At 37.3% G+C, this 16,903-nt stretch overlaps 1 protein-coding gene across 1 annotated transcript in view; it reads right to left on the bottom strand.

Moving 5' to 3' along the window:
• Positions 1–420: 420 nt before the first annotated feature.
• Positions 421–16,903, bottom strand: part of PRDM6 (PR domain containing 6) — a 79,238-nt gene continuing 62,755 nt past the window's right edge. Inside the window, exons 6-7 of the mRNA XM_014953425.1 lie at positions 10,646–10,822; positions 421–4,680 (exon numbers count right to left, since the gene is read on the bottom strand). Of these exons, the coding sequence (XP_014808911.1) occupies positions 4,566–4,680; positions 10,646–10,822 (292 nt within the window). The 3' untranslated portion in view covers positions 421–4,565. The remainder of the gene's footprint in view (positions 4,681–10,645; positions 10,823–16,903) is intronic.

Genomic DNA, 16,903 nt, shown 5'->3' on the forward strand with positions numbered 1-16,903 from the left:
AATCAGGATTCAGGTAACTAAACAAGACTCAGGCTGTCAGCCATAAAAAAACCCCAAACTCTAGCATGCAGAATAGAAACACTCGGTTACAATACGACACGATTTGCAACTTAAACATATATAAGCAAATTCCAAAACACAGTTGAGAAACTGCTTGAGCATATGACTCTGCTGTGACTTCAGCATTACACCAAAAGGAGTATAGAGACCCAGTCACCAAGAAAACCCAACTTGATCTCACTCTTCTCACTGCAAATCAGTTTACGACATCCGAGCTGCAAACCCCATCAGGAAACTACAGCAAGGCACTGTCATTATCTGAGGCTGGCTTCAGTGCACACGCGTTAAAGCATATTTGGTTTTCTGCATAGCATGCACAAAATTCCCTACGTAGTCTTAATATAAAACAAAGGCTTGGGATACGGTAATAGAAATGTTTTATTAATCAAATATATTTACATTTCTTCGTCTTCTTTTTAAATGTGTGCCTGTTGTTTTCATTTAAACACAATGTAATCTTTACAGTTGATATCACAAGAATACAGCTACATGCATGACTTAATTGGCCCTTTGCAGTAAAAAAGATGCAATTCTTTTTTGAAGTTTAAAAAATGCAAGCAAGCTGTTTACCCTTTTAATTACAGTGTCATTATTATTTTTATTACAACAGAGGACCCTTTCAGCATATTCTACATCTATTCAGTGGAATTATGTACTCTTTCAGATTGGCTTGATGATGTCAAAACTTCCAAAACCTAGAAAAAATGTATTTTAAAAAAAGACTTCATGCAGTCCCAGAATATTTTATTTTCTGGACTCTTACCCACGGAAAGGATTTGGATGGAACAGAAGACTGCTCTAATTGTAATTTAAAAAACCCAAAACATAGCAATTGATGACTCTCAAAAGCAATGAGGACTTACTTTTGGACTTTCACCTATTTATTCGTCTGAAATCACATCATTTTTTCAGCTATAGGACAGCATCACATAACATTATGGCACCATACAAATAATAAATAGTAATTAAAAGGAGAGATGATGTTACCAAAAAGATAAGATATACACATCATTGCTTATAAGTTTCTACTATGTAACGTGCTGTAATTATTATATTATTCCCAACTCAGCTTTCTTTCATGGGAAGACAATAAAATTGTATTACAAAAGACCATATTTGGGGCCTGTAACTGCAGGTTCATCAAGTACCTAATGTCTTTCTGAATGGAATAACTCTATGAATGCATAAAATTCAATTCCACACTGAAAAAGAATCAGAACTAGGCACAAGTTTTAAATATGACTTCCAACATGTTCAGGGTTGGACAAAAAAAATAAAAAAACCCAAGCTTGTATTTATTTACCAGACTACAAAACAGAGATGCCAAGTGCTTCAGAAATTCTGAAATGGCAGGCACATAATCACTACATTTAAAGATAATTGTACTACATTTACTGCTTCAGTTTACTGTGTGCAAACACATACTGTATCCATAATAGACCTATGGTTGTTCTGTCAATACATTAACAGAAACTCACTCAGCATTTGGGAAGTGCAGACAGGAACTAGAACTAGATTCTGTTTAGTCCAAACCTAGAATGTACTTTAACTTGTCGATGTTAGTTTTACATATGCTATACTGTAACAGGGTGCCAAATATTGTACTCAAGAAAAACCCACTATGAAATCATGGGTTTTCATTGAATTGCTTTTGTATGCTGCCAAATCTATTGTGAAAGTGCCATGTATAAAATAATACGATGACTGAAATTGTGCTTAGGTATCTGGCACAACATTGTGAATTACACAAGAAAGAATTATTTGGAAGAAAAAAGTAAGTTCTGCAGAAATTCTACTCTGGTGCATTTTTTTTTTTAATCCAGTAAAATCTTGAAATAATTGATCTTTACTTCACAGCCATTCAGGAGAATATTTAGATACATATTTAATTAAAAACATATGAGTAAGCCTATTTATATTCAGCAGGGAACTTGCAGTATCTGTAAGCACATACTTACGTGCTATTTGCACTAGAGGATTCAAATAAAAATCTCTTTCTGCAAGAGGAGAGCACAGTTAGATAATGCAACAACAAAAGTCAGTAATCTAACAGTTAGCTCACATTTGCTTTTCAGAGCATGGCACATCTCTTTTCCCACTTACTCTATGTATAAATTTCTGCCTTTATTTTTTTTAAATTTTGTAAGAAGATCTGTTTTCTTGCAGAAATTATCTACTGCTGCTGTTTAAATGTTAACTAAAAGCTGGTGCCCCACCAAGATGTTACTTTACATCAAGTTTTTAAAATAAGGGAAGGTGTGAACCACCAGGTGTGAGGGTCTGAAAGGTTGGGATCAGATTTGGTTTTTTTCTGTTTGATTAGCCTTGCTAGGAACAAAACAATGTTCAAATAGTCACCTTTAAGTTACAATTCTTCCTACCCAGCTTCCCATGCTTCTTTGTACCTAAAAAACAAACAAAGAAACAAACAAACACATTTATATAGTAGCTAAGAACATCTCATAGTTTGGAGGATAAAATCAGGCAAGTGACGACAGAATTGCTCACTCCCCGTATCTCTGCACTGAGAAATAGAGCTGAAAAACTCACAGGGCTGAAGTCTCTTTATGAGATAATCTGGTACTTTCTAAAACAACAATAAAAAAAATCTTTTTTTTCCACAAATTTTTACATTTTTAATGGCCAAACACAAATACAGTGACTCCTGAAGTAATTCCCTGCAAAGCTTTGGAAACCCCAGATTCTGCAGAGCAGTTTCTGCAATATAATAAATGGACATCCTGAAGGTAGGATGTCTTAGCTTTTAAATTCCTTTTAAATGTATTTGAATTTTACTGTATGCTCTTTTTCTGCTTGAGCTCTTGCAGAATTCATAAATGGCCTGAACCTGTTACTAAATTTGTAGCTGATTCTGTCTAGCCCTTTACATAATTGGATACTGAATACTCTACATATTTAAAATCATCCCCATAAATGTTTTTAAAATATTTAATATAATCAACTAAGCCCTTATGAGCCACCTAGCACTTCAGTTTTGGTGCAAAACTGAATGAATCTGTTTTAATCCCCATAATCTCCAAAAATTTGTTTTGCAGTTTTACCTTATGATATAGCATGACCTCAGAACTGTTTATATTTTGCTTCTTGTTGTTGTTGGTTTCTTTTTTAGTGTTTTTTTTTATTATTTTGGTTTTGTTTTTTCATTTTTTTTTATTTTTTTTTTATTTTTATCAAACTGCAGCTCTAGCATTGAGACAATCAATATATAAACAAACACTGCTGGTCTCTAGAAGTGAAAACCATTCTGTGATTTGACAAAATCATGAAATCTGAAATACATCAAGGATAAAAGCTTGAAGAAAGCCAATACGGAAACTGTTAAATTGAACCAATGTAATGACATCTGAGCTTTTTTACATTGATGTTGGGAATATTTTGGCTTCCTTTCATTCACAACTGTACCAGGCAAACCATCAATTGAATAGTATGAAGCCTCCAAGCCATTTACAAAATATCTGAGTTCCAATTTAGCTTATGTTTTGAAGCTCAACCCAAGTATGTTGAAAGTTTCATCTAGTAGGAGCATTTTCAACTTGATCCAAACTGAGTAAAAATATCAGTGGACTACATCTTGGATTTCTGATAAGATTTTCCTAGAAATTAGCAAGCCATTAAATCAATCACCCAAACAAAAAACATCATCTTGCTTTTTTGCTCCTCATAATATGACTGACATGTATGCTGGAATCTAAAACTTTTGAAATACTTTCTGCTGTCTCTGTCTTTCATAGCTATTAGACTGAATTTGAGAGCTCTACTAGTTTAATATAGTTTTCCTACTGGCTTCTTTATATAATGTAGATTTGCAGATATACAACATTCCTTTTTTTTCCCTTTTTTTTCCACCCCCCTCCCAGAATATCTATGCCAATGCAATATTGTTGAATGAAACTACTTGCATGAAAAAGTGCACACAGTGTGAGGCATGAGACTATGGAAATGAAATGCCCTTTGGTCTGAGGAGGCTCACACTGACCCAGATATAACTTTTGATCATCCCTCACAGCAATTTTTATTATAGCCATGTTAGGATCAACTTAGCCCAGCCTAGCCAAATGTACAGATGAAATCTGGGTCCTTTGAGTCATGCTACAAAAAAAGGTGCAACAATAAACAAGTCCATGTGCATTCTCAGTCATAACTATGAGCAGAAGAACCCTTGAGATCCTTCACTTTGGCATTAAATAACAATTATAAAGGCTTTTAGAATTAAAGCAATACATGGCGGGACTTGAAATGTTAACAGTCCCAAGTAACTTGTCAATTGAAATAAGACTGATCCCTAGTCATAAATAAATAATCTCTTTCCTGGTCTCACTTCCACGCCAGGATCAATATCTCTTAACATCTTACTTATTTTATTACTGCTTTTGGTTTTCTGGGACTGATTGAAAGTTGCTCAGAGGAAATCTTTGGTTTTGCTTAAGTGTCCGTGACATTTAATCATGACTTTCCTTGCAGTTTAATTCCAACCAGTCAATCAGTTAATCCACTTCAATTGATTCTGTGCTCTCTGTTATTGGCTTGCACTCATTGGGCATCCTCTGGTGTCGACTCAGCTGGGTGGCTTGTGTGAAGCTCCTCTCACACCTCTCGCACCTGGTGAAGGCAAGAGAGAAAATTGAGACCAGGGAGCTGCTCTGGGGGGGGTGATGGGCTTTGTCTCATCCTGCCTAATCAGAACAGACACTCAAAAGTGGCTTCAGATTTTACTGGCTCAAGAGGTTTAATTGCTGGCTACTTCCAAGGCCTTGATGCCTATGATGGGACAAGGCCTGTCTGATTCAGAACAGAGGAATCTGTCAATAGACAGGGGGAAGGTGATTTCTCCAGAGAGGCCTGTCCTGCTGTAGCTCTGATCACTGTCAGTTCAAATAGATAAAGAACAAAAAGAGATTTTTAGGAGTGAGCCATCAAAGAAGCAGCTTGTCTGCAGTTTTCTGCTCTGTAACCCCTAGGAGAAATTGATGACAAATAGAATTTCACCTTCTGCTAATTTAAAATCCACAATTGCCTATTGGAGGAAGGGAAATCACAAAGCAATAATTGTTTAGTGCTCGAGCAAGAGAAAACTCTTTGTTTATCTGATCTGACTATGCAGTGGGGTTTATTTTAAATAGGCTGAGTTAGTGGTTACTTAATTATCTGAAAACATTCACACTATTTGAGAAATCTGTGGGTTGAGCAAGAACTCATAACAGTCACCAGTGTTTGCTACACTTTCATATCATCTCCCTTTCTATCCTGTCCTCGCTCTATAGAACCATAATCTGCAACAAAAAGAAAGCAAAAAAACGTGTGAGCGAATAAACAAAGCCATTGAATTTTGGATGGGAGAGGATGGGGGTTGTTGCCAGCTATCCCCTATCCCTGCTCTGAAAGAGAATCTAATCTTAATTTGCATTCTGAACACTAGGTAGGGGTGTTTGATGAGTCGCAAATACAGATGCAGCACATTCTTCCTGTATGGCGCTCACTCCAAAAGCCACTTTTGATTTAATGGTGCTGTGTGATGTTTTATCTTCAAAGAAGATTATTATAAAAGCACTGCTATGATGAATTCTTCACCTTCAAAGGAGAAGTGAGGAAAACAAAGGGTTCAGCTAATTCATATTCATCTTTCCCTCTTCACTGATGTGAATGATAGAAAGTGAACTGTCACTGATCTATCTGCTTAAAAAAAAAAAAAAAAAAGAGAGAGAGAAGAAAGATATTTACACATATTCATAATTGTGGAATGTTCTTCACATTAGTAATTTTTAGTAAGAAAGTTCTGTTTCAGAAACATTTAGCACAGACATTCCAAAGTCATTCATCCGAGCTACTGTACCAATCTAAAATGTCAACACTTTTAAGTTGTGTTTCTTTGATTGTCTTTCATGGAATATTTTTAGCAGCCTGTTTCACTGTTAAAAACTGCACTGTGATCTTGACAAATGTAAAATGTCAGCTTTAATGTATCAGACCTATCAGCTCAATGAAAATAACTCAGAAGTATTGATTACTTAATGATTTTTGGGGTATTCATTAACGTCTATGTGCAGATCATCCACTCTCCAGAGCTCCTGAAGTGCTGATGACACATTAGTGTACTGCTGATTGTTTATTAGAAAACTGATTAGTTACTGGATTAGTGTGTCAAAATATACTACCTTTCATTGCCTGACAAACTTGCAAATTATTGTATTATTGTTATATACATATATATATATCTATCACAGAGGCATTGGAATCAATTTTAAGGCTGGGGGTTAACTTAGTCTGTATGAGGTATTGCCATCTACTTGAACTTGATAGTTTTGTTATTTTGATGTCTACAAAGACTTGCTGAGTAATAGGAGGCTTGGATTCCTTGCCTAACCAAGCTTTAAGTGGTACAGTTGCAAAATAACCTACGAAATCAGGAGTGGCAACACCTGACTTCCAAGTGCCTGGCCAAGTAAATGAAATATATTATGTAAGGATGCCTAAGGGCCATATGAGAATCAGAGAAAGACTGTAAGGTGATCTAAAGACAGAGTTACTCATTAAAACCACTGGCCATGAAGCTGTGGCAGACCTCCTTACCCTTTCTGGACTTTGCCTGGTAGGCTACAGTAGGGACGACATTCACTGAGCACTTTGCATTGCTTTTGAAAGCATAGAGCAAGGTCTCACTATTCCTTTAAAATATAAGTTCCCATCCTTTATCGATGAGCAACTTCTGCTGCAGAAGTGCTCTAACTTCCCACCTACAGGCTTTTCTGGGACACTTTCATACCACACAGGAGAAAATGATGCTAAAGAGAGACAAGAAAAGAATAAATCTCTTGCTACAAGCACCTTTTCTTTGGACAGAAGGGATGAGGGTACCAAGTGTTGCTGCTGGTCGGGCTGTGCTGTCTGCACTACACAGCCTGTAGGGAAAAGTCAGAATACAGCCTTTGACAAGGCACCTAGTTCCCCTGGCTTTCCCATGTACTCAGGAAACCCTCAGATAGTACCCAAGGTGCCAACTATTTTCTATGCACGTGCAAAGGGTGTGCTGAGGGTCTATTTTAGGAAAAAGTATCTTCATTTGATCTTTTCAAAATAAACATTTTAAGATTTTATTTAAGAACTACATTTAACACTAACCTTCAAACTTATTTAAAAGGTTAAAAAAAACCCCGAAACAGGACAAAGCTGAGATGTCACTGCAGGTACAACATCTATATTCTACCTGAAATGAATGTTCCCCAGTTTTGCATTTCAGTAAGAAACAATGGAAAACACCTGGGTTATCCCAATCTGAAATTTATTTGAAATTGAAATCTCCTCTAGTTCTTTTTGGTTGACTCCTGAATATTAGATGTTTGCATAACCCTCATTCTGCAGTCAAGTCCCTTAGCTATTCTTTAATTTTGCTGAAATGGAAGAGACTGAGGGGGAAGAATTTAAGAAAATGGGGATGGCCAATAATTTCCCTTTTTCTCCTACCTTTTAATTTACTTAAGAGCTTTGTTCCCAGACTCACAGCCGTAGTGGAGACTTCAGTAAGATAAGAATACACAAAAACTTTGCAGTGGTGAGGCTGACTTGATAGCTTGTGATGACATGAAAAGAAATCCCTCCTAACTGGACCTGCAGTCCAGGCAATGCAGCTAAAGCTTTGACTACAGATAACCTCACTTAGCATTGTTATCTGTAATGAAAAGCAAATAGAAAAGTCTTCCACCATACATCCAAAGTTACCTAGGACCTACAAAGAAAATGCCTTCTCACAGAAAAAGTTTTCTAATGAATCACAGACTTCCTTTTAAATAGCAACTAATTTGAAATACTTAAATATACCCTCACCCTATGCTCACCACTTTTAAAACCACCTTCTGAAAATAACATGCATACAAACATACACTTAGGGTTTGTAACTAAGCATTGAACTAAGCATTGCCTGCTTAGTTCATGAACATTGCAATTTGTCCAGATACAACGTACAAACATAATTGCCTTACTGCATTAAAAATAGTGAGATCGCATTCATAGAAGATGCAAGTTAACTGTCCAGTTGGCTTGCCATTTTCACCTACAAAATTGAACTTAGTAATAACTTTAAAACTATGCCTGTTATTTAAAAAATAAGTTAGCTAGAATTTAAGTAATTTAGCACTATCCATGCATGGTCATTCTTGCTAATAGCAAAGATATTATTCAACAGATATAGATATCTTTTTGAGGTACAGAAACCATATCTCAGGCTTTTCCATTTTGCAATTTTTCTAGTAAGTGTACATTCAAAATCCCATTACAAACAAGCATTTAAAACTGAAATTGCATGATCAAGTGACAGAAATCTTGTTTGTCCCATTTGTGGTTCTTGAATTTGTTGAGTTTTTTTCCTAAGCTTACTTCATACCAGGTCTTGGCCCCCTCCATTTCAAAGGAGGATTTAAATGGTGATGAGACACCAAGATGAGTTGCAGCTATCTCTTTTTCCCCCAGCAGAGAGGGTGAATCAAATTCTGGATAAGTTTTCTGCCCCTCCTCTCTCAAATGCAAGCAGTCCTGCACAGAAGGCTAATCTGCCCTTTTTAACAGCTTGCAGGATCCGGGTGTATGTGCCCTCTTATCTGACTGGCAGGGATGGGAAGATCCACAACTCCAGCTTTAGTGTCATGTGAAATTACTAGTCAGCTCATTGCAAATACTTCAACAAGTCTTCCAGAGTGAAATTGGTACTACTGCTTCTTAAGTTTAAGTAAGAAACTAAATAAAAATCTTACAAGAATGAAATTCTGCCATACATCATAAAGAAGCAGTATAAAGCATTGACATTTTTTGTTGTTCTTCCTGCACCTTTAAGAATGGGCAAATACATCCCAGAATACTTAAATTTTTCAGCATAAGCAGGGAAAAACAAACAAACAAATCCCAGACCACTGCATAATTGTAGTACATGCATTAAGTCCTTTCACAGATGAAATGGAGCTGTAGTCAAGACGATTTTGGAAAAGGGGAAAAAAATTACTAAACCAAAGGGGAAAAATAATGACTCTAAATGGGGCAAAATAGCAGATCTATTGGAAACATGACAAAAACAGGATGTTAAGGAAAAAAATTAAGTGGAGTCAACAAGGTTACACATAAGTAACACCTTAACATTAAAAGAAATCTATTTACCATTTTGACCCGGAAACCTCTTCCATTAATTACTAAAATCTATTTACACAGCAACTAGATAAAATCAATCTGATTGCTCGCACTATTTTTGGCTCACTTTCTATGGGCTCTGAGCATTCAACAGACCAGCTCTGGAGGAGTCGACGTTTAGATGCTCTGAGTTTCCGTGTTTTGCCACCTTCAACACTATCCTAGCCATAATTTCTGGTATGCAAGCTCTTCTGTACTGGATATGCAGTATTTGGTTCCTGGCTCTGTCCCCTTGCCCCCAGCAGAGACATGTGTGGAGGCCATGCTTCCTTTCAACCATATATGGAGGCAAAGCATCTCTACTGGTATCTCTACTGAGCTTGTTATGAGGGCTTCTGACAGGCCTCATGGCTGAGCTCTCTTACATTAACCAGACCAAGAGCACAGTACAGCAAAAGTAGAAAAGAAAGACAAATGGAGAAAAGTACACTGAGGACAGACAGTCCTTGGAGAACTGGGAGAGACACACACCTTCTTCTATACCTATTCCCATTCCTCCTAGGAACCTCAGGTAACTTCCAAAAGAAGTGATATCAACACTTTATACATTGATATCAATACTTTATTTTTCTTCCAAAGTGGGATTGTTCCAGGTTCAATATCCATGAAATTTGTGTCTGTCAGCTCAGCAAAGATACAGATATAAATAGAAAAAATCTGTATTCTATCTTGGAGAACACCCCCTGTTAGGTAGGCAGAAACAGAAAGTAAAATCCACCTGGGTCAACTGTGCTATGACTCGAGGTAAACCTAGAGGGAAAATTTCTGAGACTCGAGTGTGTGATTGGCTTTAATTTCAGTAAATAGAAACTGCAGAAATAAGCAACATCTGTTTAATTAAAAACCATCTTGACCTGGTGACTTGGTTTTTTTTTCCTTGTATCTTGGACAGCTGACCACTATTGATTTATTATTATGATCTTACCAAACTTATGCCACAACCCAGAGATGCATTTTCTATGCAGTGATTCTGAGAATATAAAAAGATGTATACTTCTCCCCCATTTTGAACGAGATCGAAACTAGCTTTTATGTTGAAGCTCCATCTAACTCAACATATAGATATCAAAGAAGCATATTAATCTTCTTACAGCATAGGTTGTCCCAGTCTTGACAGCCTTTCAGCTACAGGTTCTCTGGCAGCAGCTTGTCATGTAATTAAAATAATCAAGTTAGAGGACAGAAAATGGCTCAGGGCTTGCATGGCACCCAAACCCAAGCCTGGTTTAATTCTGATTTTAGCCACGCCACTGATGGATTCAGCTGGTAGTCTGACCTTGGGTTTCAAGGGAACATCCACCAGGTGCCGGTAGGGACCAGTGATGCTAATGAATAGCAGCAATGCATGTCCCTCTCTAATCCCAGCTGGCAAAGGCCGCTGGCTTCAGGTACTTACTTGAAGGGCTTTTCCCCAGTGTGTGTCCGGATGTGGTTGTTGAGCGTTGTGGCACCAGCAAAGGCACGACCACAGTAGCCACACTTGAACGGCCTGTCGCTGGAGTGCGTAACTACATGGTTCCTCAGCTCTGAAGGCTGGGAGAAAGACTGGGAGCAGTGACCACACTGGTAGGGCCTGAAAAGGGAAAAAGAAACACAGTGCCATCAGTGCTTTCTGTTGCTGTGAACTGGAAACAGCATGGGCAGGAGCATCTGGTCTTCCCAGTAATTTCCAGAGAGAACTGCAGTTGCGCTTCTCTGGGGCTCTCTTGGGAGACACATAGTCAAAACTTCATGGCCTTTTTAGCAAACATGAAATGTTTGTGCAGGAATTCACTGAGAGTCTATAAGGCATCATGCCACACAAAACATAAATCAGCAAGCTAGTGAGCCTGCACTATGCATCGTGTGCCTGCCTTATTTCTCCCATATTCCATGTGGTACTCCTTAGTCACAAAAACTCATACATCAGAGCTAAGAGACAGACAAAATTCTCTGCCTACTGGTGCCAGCTACAGTCTTACCCACATATGCATATCAGATTTCTATACATGTACCTTAGGTGGATTCTGTGAATGTTTGCAAATAAATTCTTCACATTGCTTTGGAGGGATCTAGGGTTTTTGAGATCCTGTTTTTTCAATAAGAGACATTGAAAAGAATTACCACCATGCTGCAATTATCTTTGTCTTTTCTTACTGCAATTCAAAACGTTTGTGTTTAATTAACACATTTCTCCCATCCAGATGGAAATTGCATTTCTCTGATCTTGAAGTGAAACTCAGAACTTAGGTTTTCAACACCACAGTTTGTTAAAAACAAACATAACAAACAAACAAAACTGACTGATATGTTACAAATTCAGAATCATGACAGACTGCAAACATAGAAAGAAAAGGATACAAGACAGCAAGGTGAGACAGAACTGCTGAAATGCAAGTACCATTGTCAACAAAAATAAAATGTGAAGAAACAATGTCTATATATTTCTGTTTTGTAGAAGTTATTTATTATCAACATTCTACAGGGTGGTTCTTCTCACATTAGATTTAAGTTCGTGACAGAGTCCTACATGCTCATCAGACTTTTTATTAAGAAAATTAAGAATTTTTCTAGAGGGATATTAATGATTTTTACCCTGCACAACATTTTAGGGCACAGCTCTTGATGTCTGCATTTCTAGAGCAAATGGCCAACAACAACTTAATTGCTATCTGTTTAATAAATGTGCATGTTTAAATGGCTAGAAACCAAAACTAAAGGGAAGGAGACAATGGTGACCAAGCATGTACAATTCAATTAAGTGCAAAATAAAGTGAACTATCTCATTTGTCAAGTGAACTGCTTAATTGTGGCTACTTGCATCGCTGAACACAAATACTATTATTTTACAGTGCTTCAGAGCACTGAACCCTGATTGTAGAATTTTTTAGCTTGATTAATAGCTCAGTATTAGTCAATAACTCAATAGCTTACAATTTTAATTACTTACATTTGGAAATCTAACTGGTCTCCAACAAGTTTGAAAGAAATATATTAAAGCTGTAGAAAGGTTACTTAACTTAGATGACATGGTCCTTAAAAAATTACATTAATATATGTAAAACAGTATTTTAATGAAAAAAATAAGTACCAAATATCTGTTTCTCATATCGGAAGACAGGTACTAACTTGCCCGGTCTTCGCCTTTTTGAAGTGCATGGTTAATTTGCACAGAAAATATATATCAAACTTGACATGAAAATTCAGGTGCTAGTAAAACAAAGATGATTTGTGAATGTAGACTTATATGTTTGGGTATTTTCAAATTGAACACTTTTAAGCAAAAAGTTAAGATATTCTGTATCCAAGAAACATTGATTTTCTTAGTAGTGAAAGGGACCATTAACATCTATTAGCCTCTGGTTATCTATTTTTAACAGCTACCACAATAAATGATACCACACTACATAAAAGCAATTAATCTTTTATTTTTTTAACAGTCAATGTGATTAATTTCATACTGTGAAAAGTCTCACCATAACTTGTCTATAAATAGTCAAAATTCCAAACCAGTTATAACTGAACATTGTGATGCCAAGTAAAATGTTTTTACCCCCTACATTGGCTCAAAACAAATTCCTTGTTTACAAAGGGTATTAATATATGAACTCAAAATACATTTCACTGGCTGGTGGTCAAGAAAAAGAGCCCTGTAAAAAATCACCTATCATTAGATCACTTGGACTGTACTTTTTCCATTCATCCATATCTTGGGAGAACTGTTAAAGAAGTTACCCTTCTCTTTGCAAGCGATGCATTTCTCCAGTTTAGGCACAGGCAATTGTGTTTAATACTAAAATGGGCAGAATAAGTAATTTATCAAGCTAGATCTATCAAGCTAGATACTTGGCACACATTAAACAAAGCTCATTTTAAACAGAAAGCCTATAAAAACATTGAAATACTATAACAATTTTAAAATGTCATATTTAATTTGCACAGTTGCAGATACAAATATGCAAAATTTTGACAATTTGTGCATACTGCTATTTTTTCCAAGAGTAAAAAAAGTCATTCAATAAGTATAAAAGTTATTATTTTATTCTCTGGTAACCATTTTACTGTGCTCAGAAATTTTTCTTTGCAGAAAATAAAGTCAATATGTTGGCTTTTTAAAAAATAAAATTGGTGCAGAAGGACCAAACATGAGAAATGCTCGGTTCAGTGAGTACATTGACACAGGCAGAGCAGGGCTGTCTTTGATGTAGCACCTATGTCTTCTGCACAGTCTGCAGAAGACATTTTTGGTCTGCACTGGGACAACGAATTAAGATGGTGACCTCTTCATAGCAAAGGTTTGCAGACAGAAGGGCCAGGGACATAGGGACAGAAACAGTGGCCTTCATAGGCTGCATTTTCAAAGATGTGTTGCTAGACTGAGTGCAGTCCCAACCCAGAAAAAAACAATTTCTGCTGGAATAACCAAGAGCATAACATACCTACTTGAGGTTCAAGGTATTCATGTGAATAGAGGCATAGCTGTGTCACAGCCCAGATATACATTGATGCTCCACAAAATTAACGTTCATACAAAATGAATGTCAGTCACTTCATATGTGAAAGCCTGTATAACTAAAGTACTCATTTGCAGATGCACACGTAGATTTCTAAGTGTGAAAACAATCAGTTTGATAAAACAGGTGTACCAGAGCCCCAAAGTACATGCTGTCTGGAGAAATTTTTTTTTTTTGTATAAACTTTTACTCTCCAGCTACCGTGATCTATCCAGCTACCAGAAACAATATAGTTCTGAAGGTCTTGATCATTGAATTTTCTACCAGGGATCTTCTAGGCCCTTCCATATGTAAACCAAGTCTGATCAAAATCTTCTGGTACAGTATTTTTAAGATACATTTAAGAACAGCTTAACTGATGTATAGCAATGTGCAGACATGAATGATGTGCTGACAGTCATCAAAAGCAGTTCTAATGTTTTTCATTAAACACCTACTTACATATTTTTCTAGTTCTCTGTCTTCCTGTCTGAGCTTAAAGGAAGGAAATTTACTTACCTAAAAGCAAATCCTCCTATTAGAAAAATTACACTGTTACCATTAACCCAGTGCACCATCAATCAGCTTTCTAGCTTTACTAACATGTAGAGTTAGTAGTCCATCAGTTTTTTCTAGGGAATCTAATCTTACTGTCCCTGACTATATGACGGCACTCTATAGGAGCACAGGCCATTTAAAGTGAAATTCAGAAATGAGTAACTGTAATCTAATAGCTTGCAGCTTCTGTAGTTGTTTAGATTTTGAGCTTTTCCAAGTTTTCCAAGTCACATTTTCAAAACGAAACCAGTCAAGAATACTTTCTGCTCCCTAATTTAGACAATCTCTTGAATTATTTTGCTGTGTGATGTCTTTTCCTGTCTTACATTTTCTCACTTTTGTAGCTGATTTTTTCTGGGTGAAACTACATCATAAACAGGACCAGTACAAAACCCACATTCCCCCATGAGGTTTATTGAACATCACCAAAGCTCATGCTTTGTGCAGTGGATGGGCTCCCTTAACATGCACAAAGCATGTTAAAGGATAACAATAGAAAAATCCATATCTTTGCACCTGGAATAGTTGCTGACAGACAAATGTACAGTTAGATTTTAGTTCTAGTTAGATCTTTTCTTGATTTTCATTTGGCAAAAGTGACATAGCCTTTAATTGTTTATCTTGTACTATTCCTCTGCTAGAATGATACGCTTTCTAAATCCTAACTTTTAAGTACATAATGAACTTATTTTCTACTTCGTAAGTAATCCATGCCCTGAATTATTAGAATCCTGAAAAAACTAATAATTTTTTTCCCATTAATTTTCAAATTCTTTCCCTGATGAACAGGTTTCTAGTGAGGCCTCTTCAGAAGCGATTTTACTGTTTCCAAGGGGCATGTGGAACCCCAACACAATCCTTAGAAGAGGAATTGCTTGTAGTGGCGAGTTCCTGAATACCTGTAACTCTATTGTTGAAACACTGTCAGATCAGGGAGACAAAATAGCACATTCCTGTCATTTTTTCACTTTAGAAAAAGCTAGAAAAGCACTAGCTGAAGGAAGAGAGACTGTCTTGCATTTGAAAGTGTTTTTCTCCTCGTTGGGGGCTAAGAAGAAGTAAAAAACCAACTTGACTGATGTCAGGGTCTGAAAGCATGGGACGCAGGGCTCCACTGAACCCAGGGCAGGGTTTCATGGTGTGACAGGAGGAAGGCTGCCACACCACTGCCTCTGCAAAAAACTGAAAAGAGGCCATGTTGAAGTGGGGCCAGCATTGGCTTTCAGGGCCAGGCCCTCCTGCAACACACAGCATTCAGAGTACAGCTGCAGTCAGAGGAGTTAGGTCACAGTTGTCCTAGTGAAAAGGTACTTTGGAGGGATGCCTTCCTCCTGCAAGTGGAACTAAGAGGCCTTCTTCACTGTGAGGGTGGTGGAGCACTGGAACAGGTTGCCCAGGGAGGTGGTTGAGGCCCCTTCCCTGGAGATATTCAAGGAGAGGCTCGACGAGGCCCTGGGCAACCTGGTCTAGTTGGGGGTGTCCCTGCTGACTGCGGGGAGGTCGGACTAGATGACGTTTGGAGGTCCCTTCCGGCCTGGGCAATTCTATGATTCTATGATTCTATACTGCTAGACTGCACAGAGAAGCATCCCTAGCACCAGTGTGGCCATAAGTGGGTTACATTTTCTACCTACGGACTCTGCATCCCCTTGGGCAGCATGGCTACCCCCCCCCCCAGCGCTTCAGGCACTGTGAAGCACTGGGGACGGCAGAGATGGACCTATGGGGTCCATCTGGCATTGTATTATACAAATGTTTGTGGAGGAGCTAGCAAAAGCAGACAGCGCACTTGAAGTGTTTTCGGACTTCTGAAGCTGTCAGGGAGAGGTGCTGATCTGCACACCCTTTGGTGGTATTAACAAATTTTGTGAAAAGATTGTACAAGAACAAGCATTAAATTCAGAGTGGTGTTTACTAATTCAGCAATATTCCATAGCCACTCTAAAAACAGAAAGATACAACTCTTGCTCACAACGTTCACTTTTTTTAGGTCTGTTTTGGGAGATATTTAAATTAATAATGGACTTGGGGACAATATCAAGGTCAAAGACACAGAACCTATAAAGAAAAAGAAACACAAAATGGACTGAGCTGTAATCTGACAGAAAAGGTTCTATTAAACTGACAACTTCAAACTTCAAGGTTCTGCTTTTAAAAAAACCTTACAATTTAATATTGAGATGTTACAGCAAAGCATATCTTTTGAGTAAACAAGAATTGCAAGGACCAGGTAATATCCACATTCTGTCAGCCATGGACACACTTATAGAGTAGGTTTTTCAAATTATCAGCTTAAATACATGGTAATCTATAAGAATATATCACACATGTATATGAAAATGTGCCACAGACAGCTCTTGGGAACTGAAGCCATCTGCCTTCCCACAACACCAATACATCCTGAATCTGGTGATCATAGTGAGAAATAAGAAGGATATAATTAAAGGAGACTGTATAATTGTCAGAGAAGTGTTTGCTGTTGAAAGAAAATATTAAAGTGTTGCTCTAAAAATGATTCACTGTGACAATAGCTTTTGGTTACACCTTTCTGGAGAGCCCCTGAAATAGAATTGTTGGTAATTTCTGCAGCACAAGAAAAAAAAAAAAAAAAAAAAAAAAAAAAA

This window comes from Calidris pugnax, unplaced genomic scaffold, assembly GCF_001431845.1.
Source record: "Calidris pugnax isolate Ruff unplaced genomic scaffold, ASM143184v1 scaffold209, whole genome shotgun sequence".
NCBI lineage: Eukaryota > Metazoa > Chordata > Aves > Charadriiformes > Scolopacidae > Calidris > Calidris pugnax.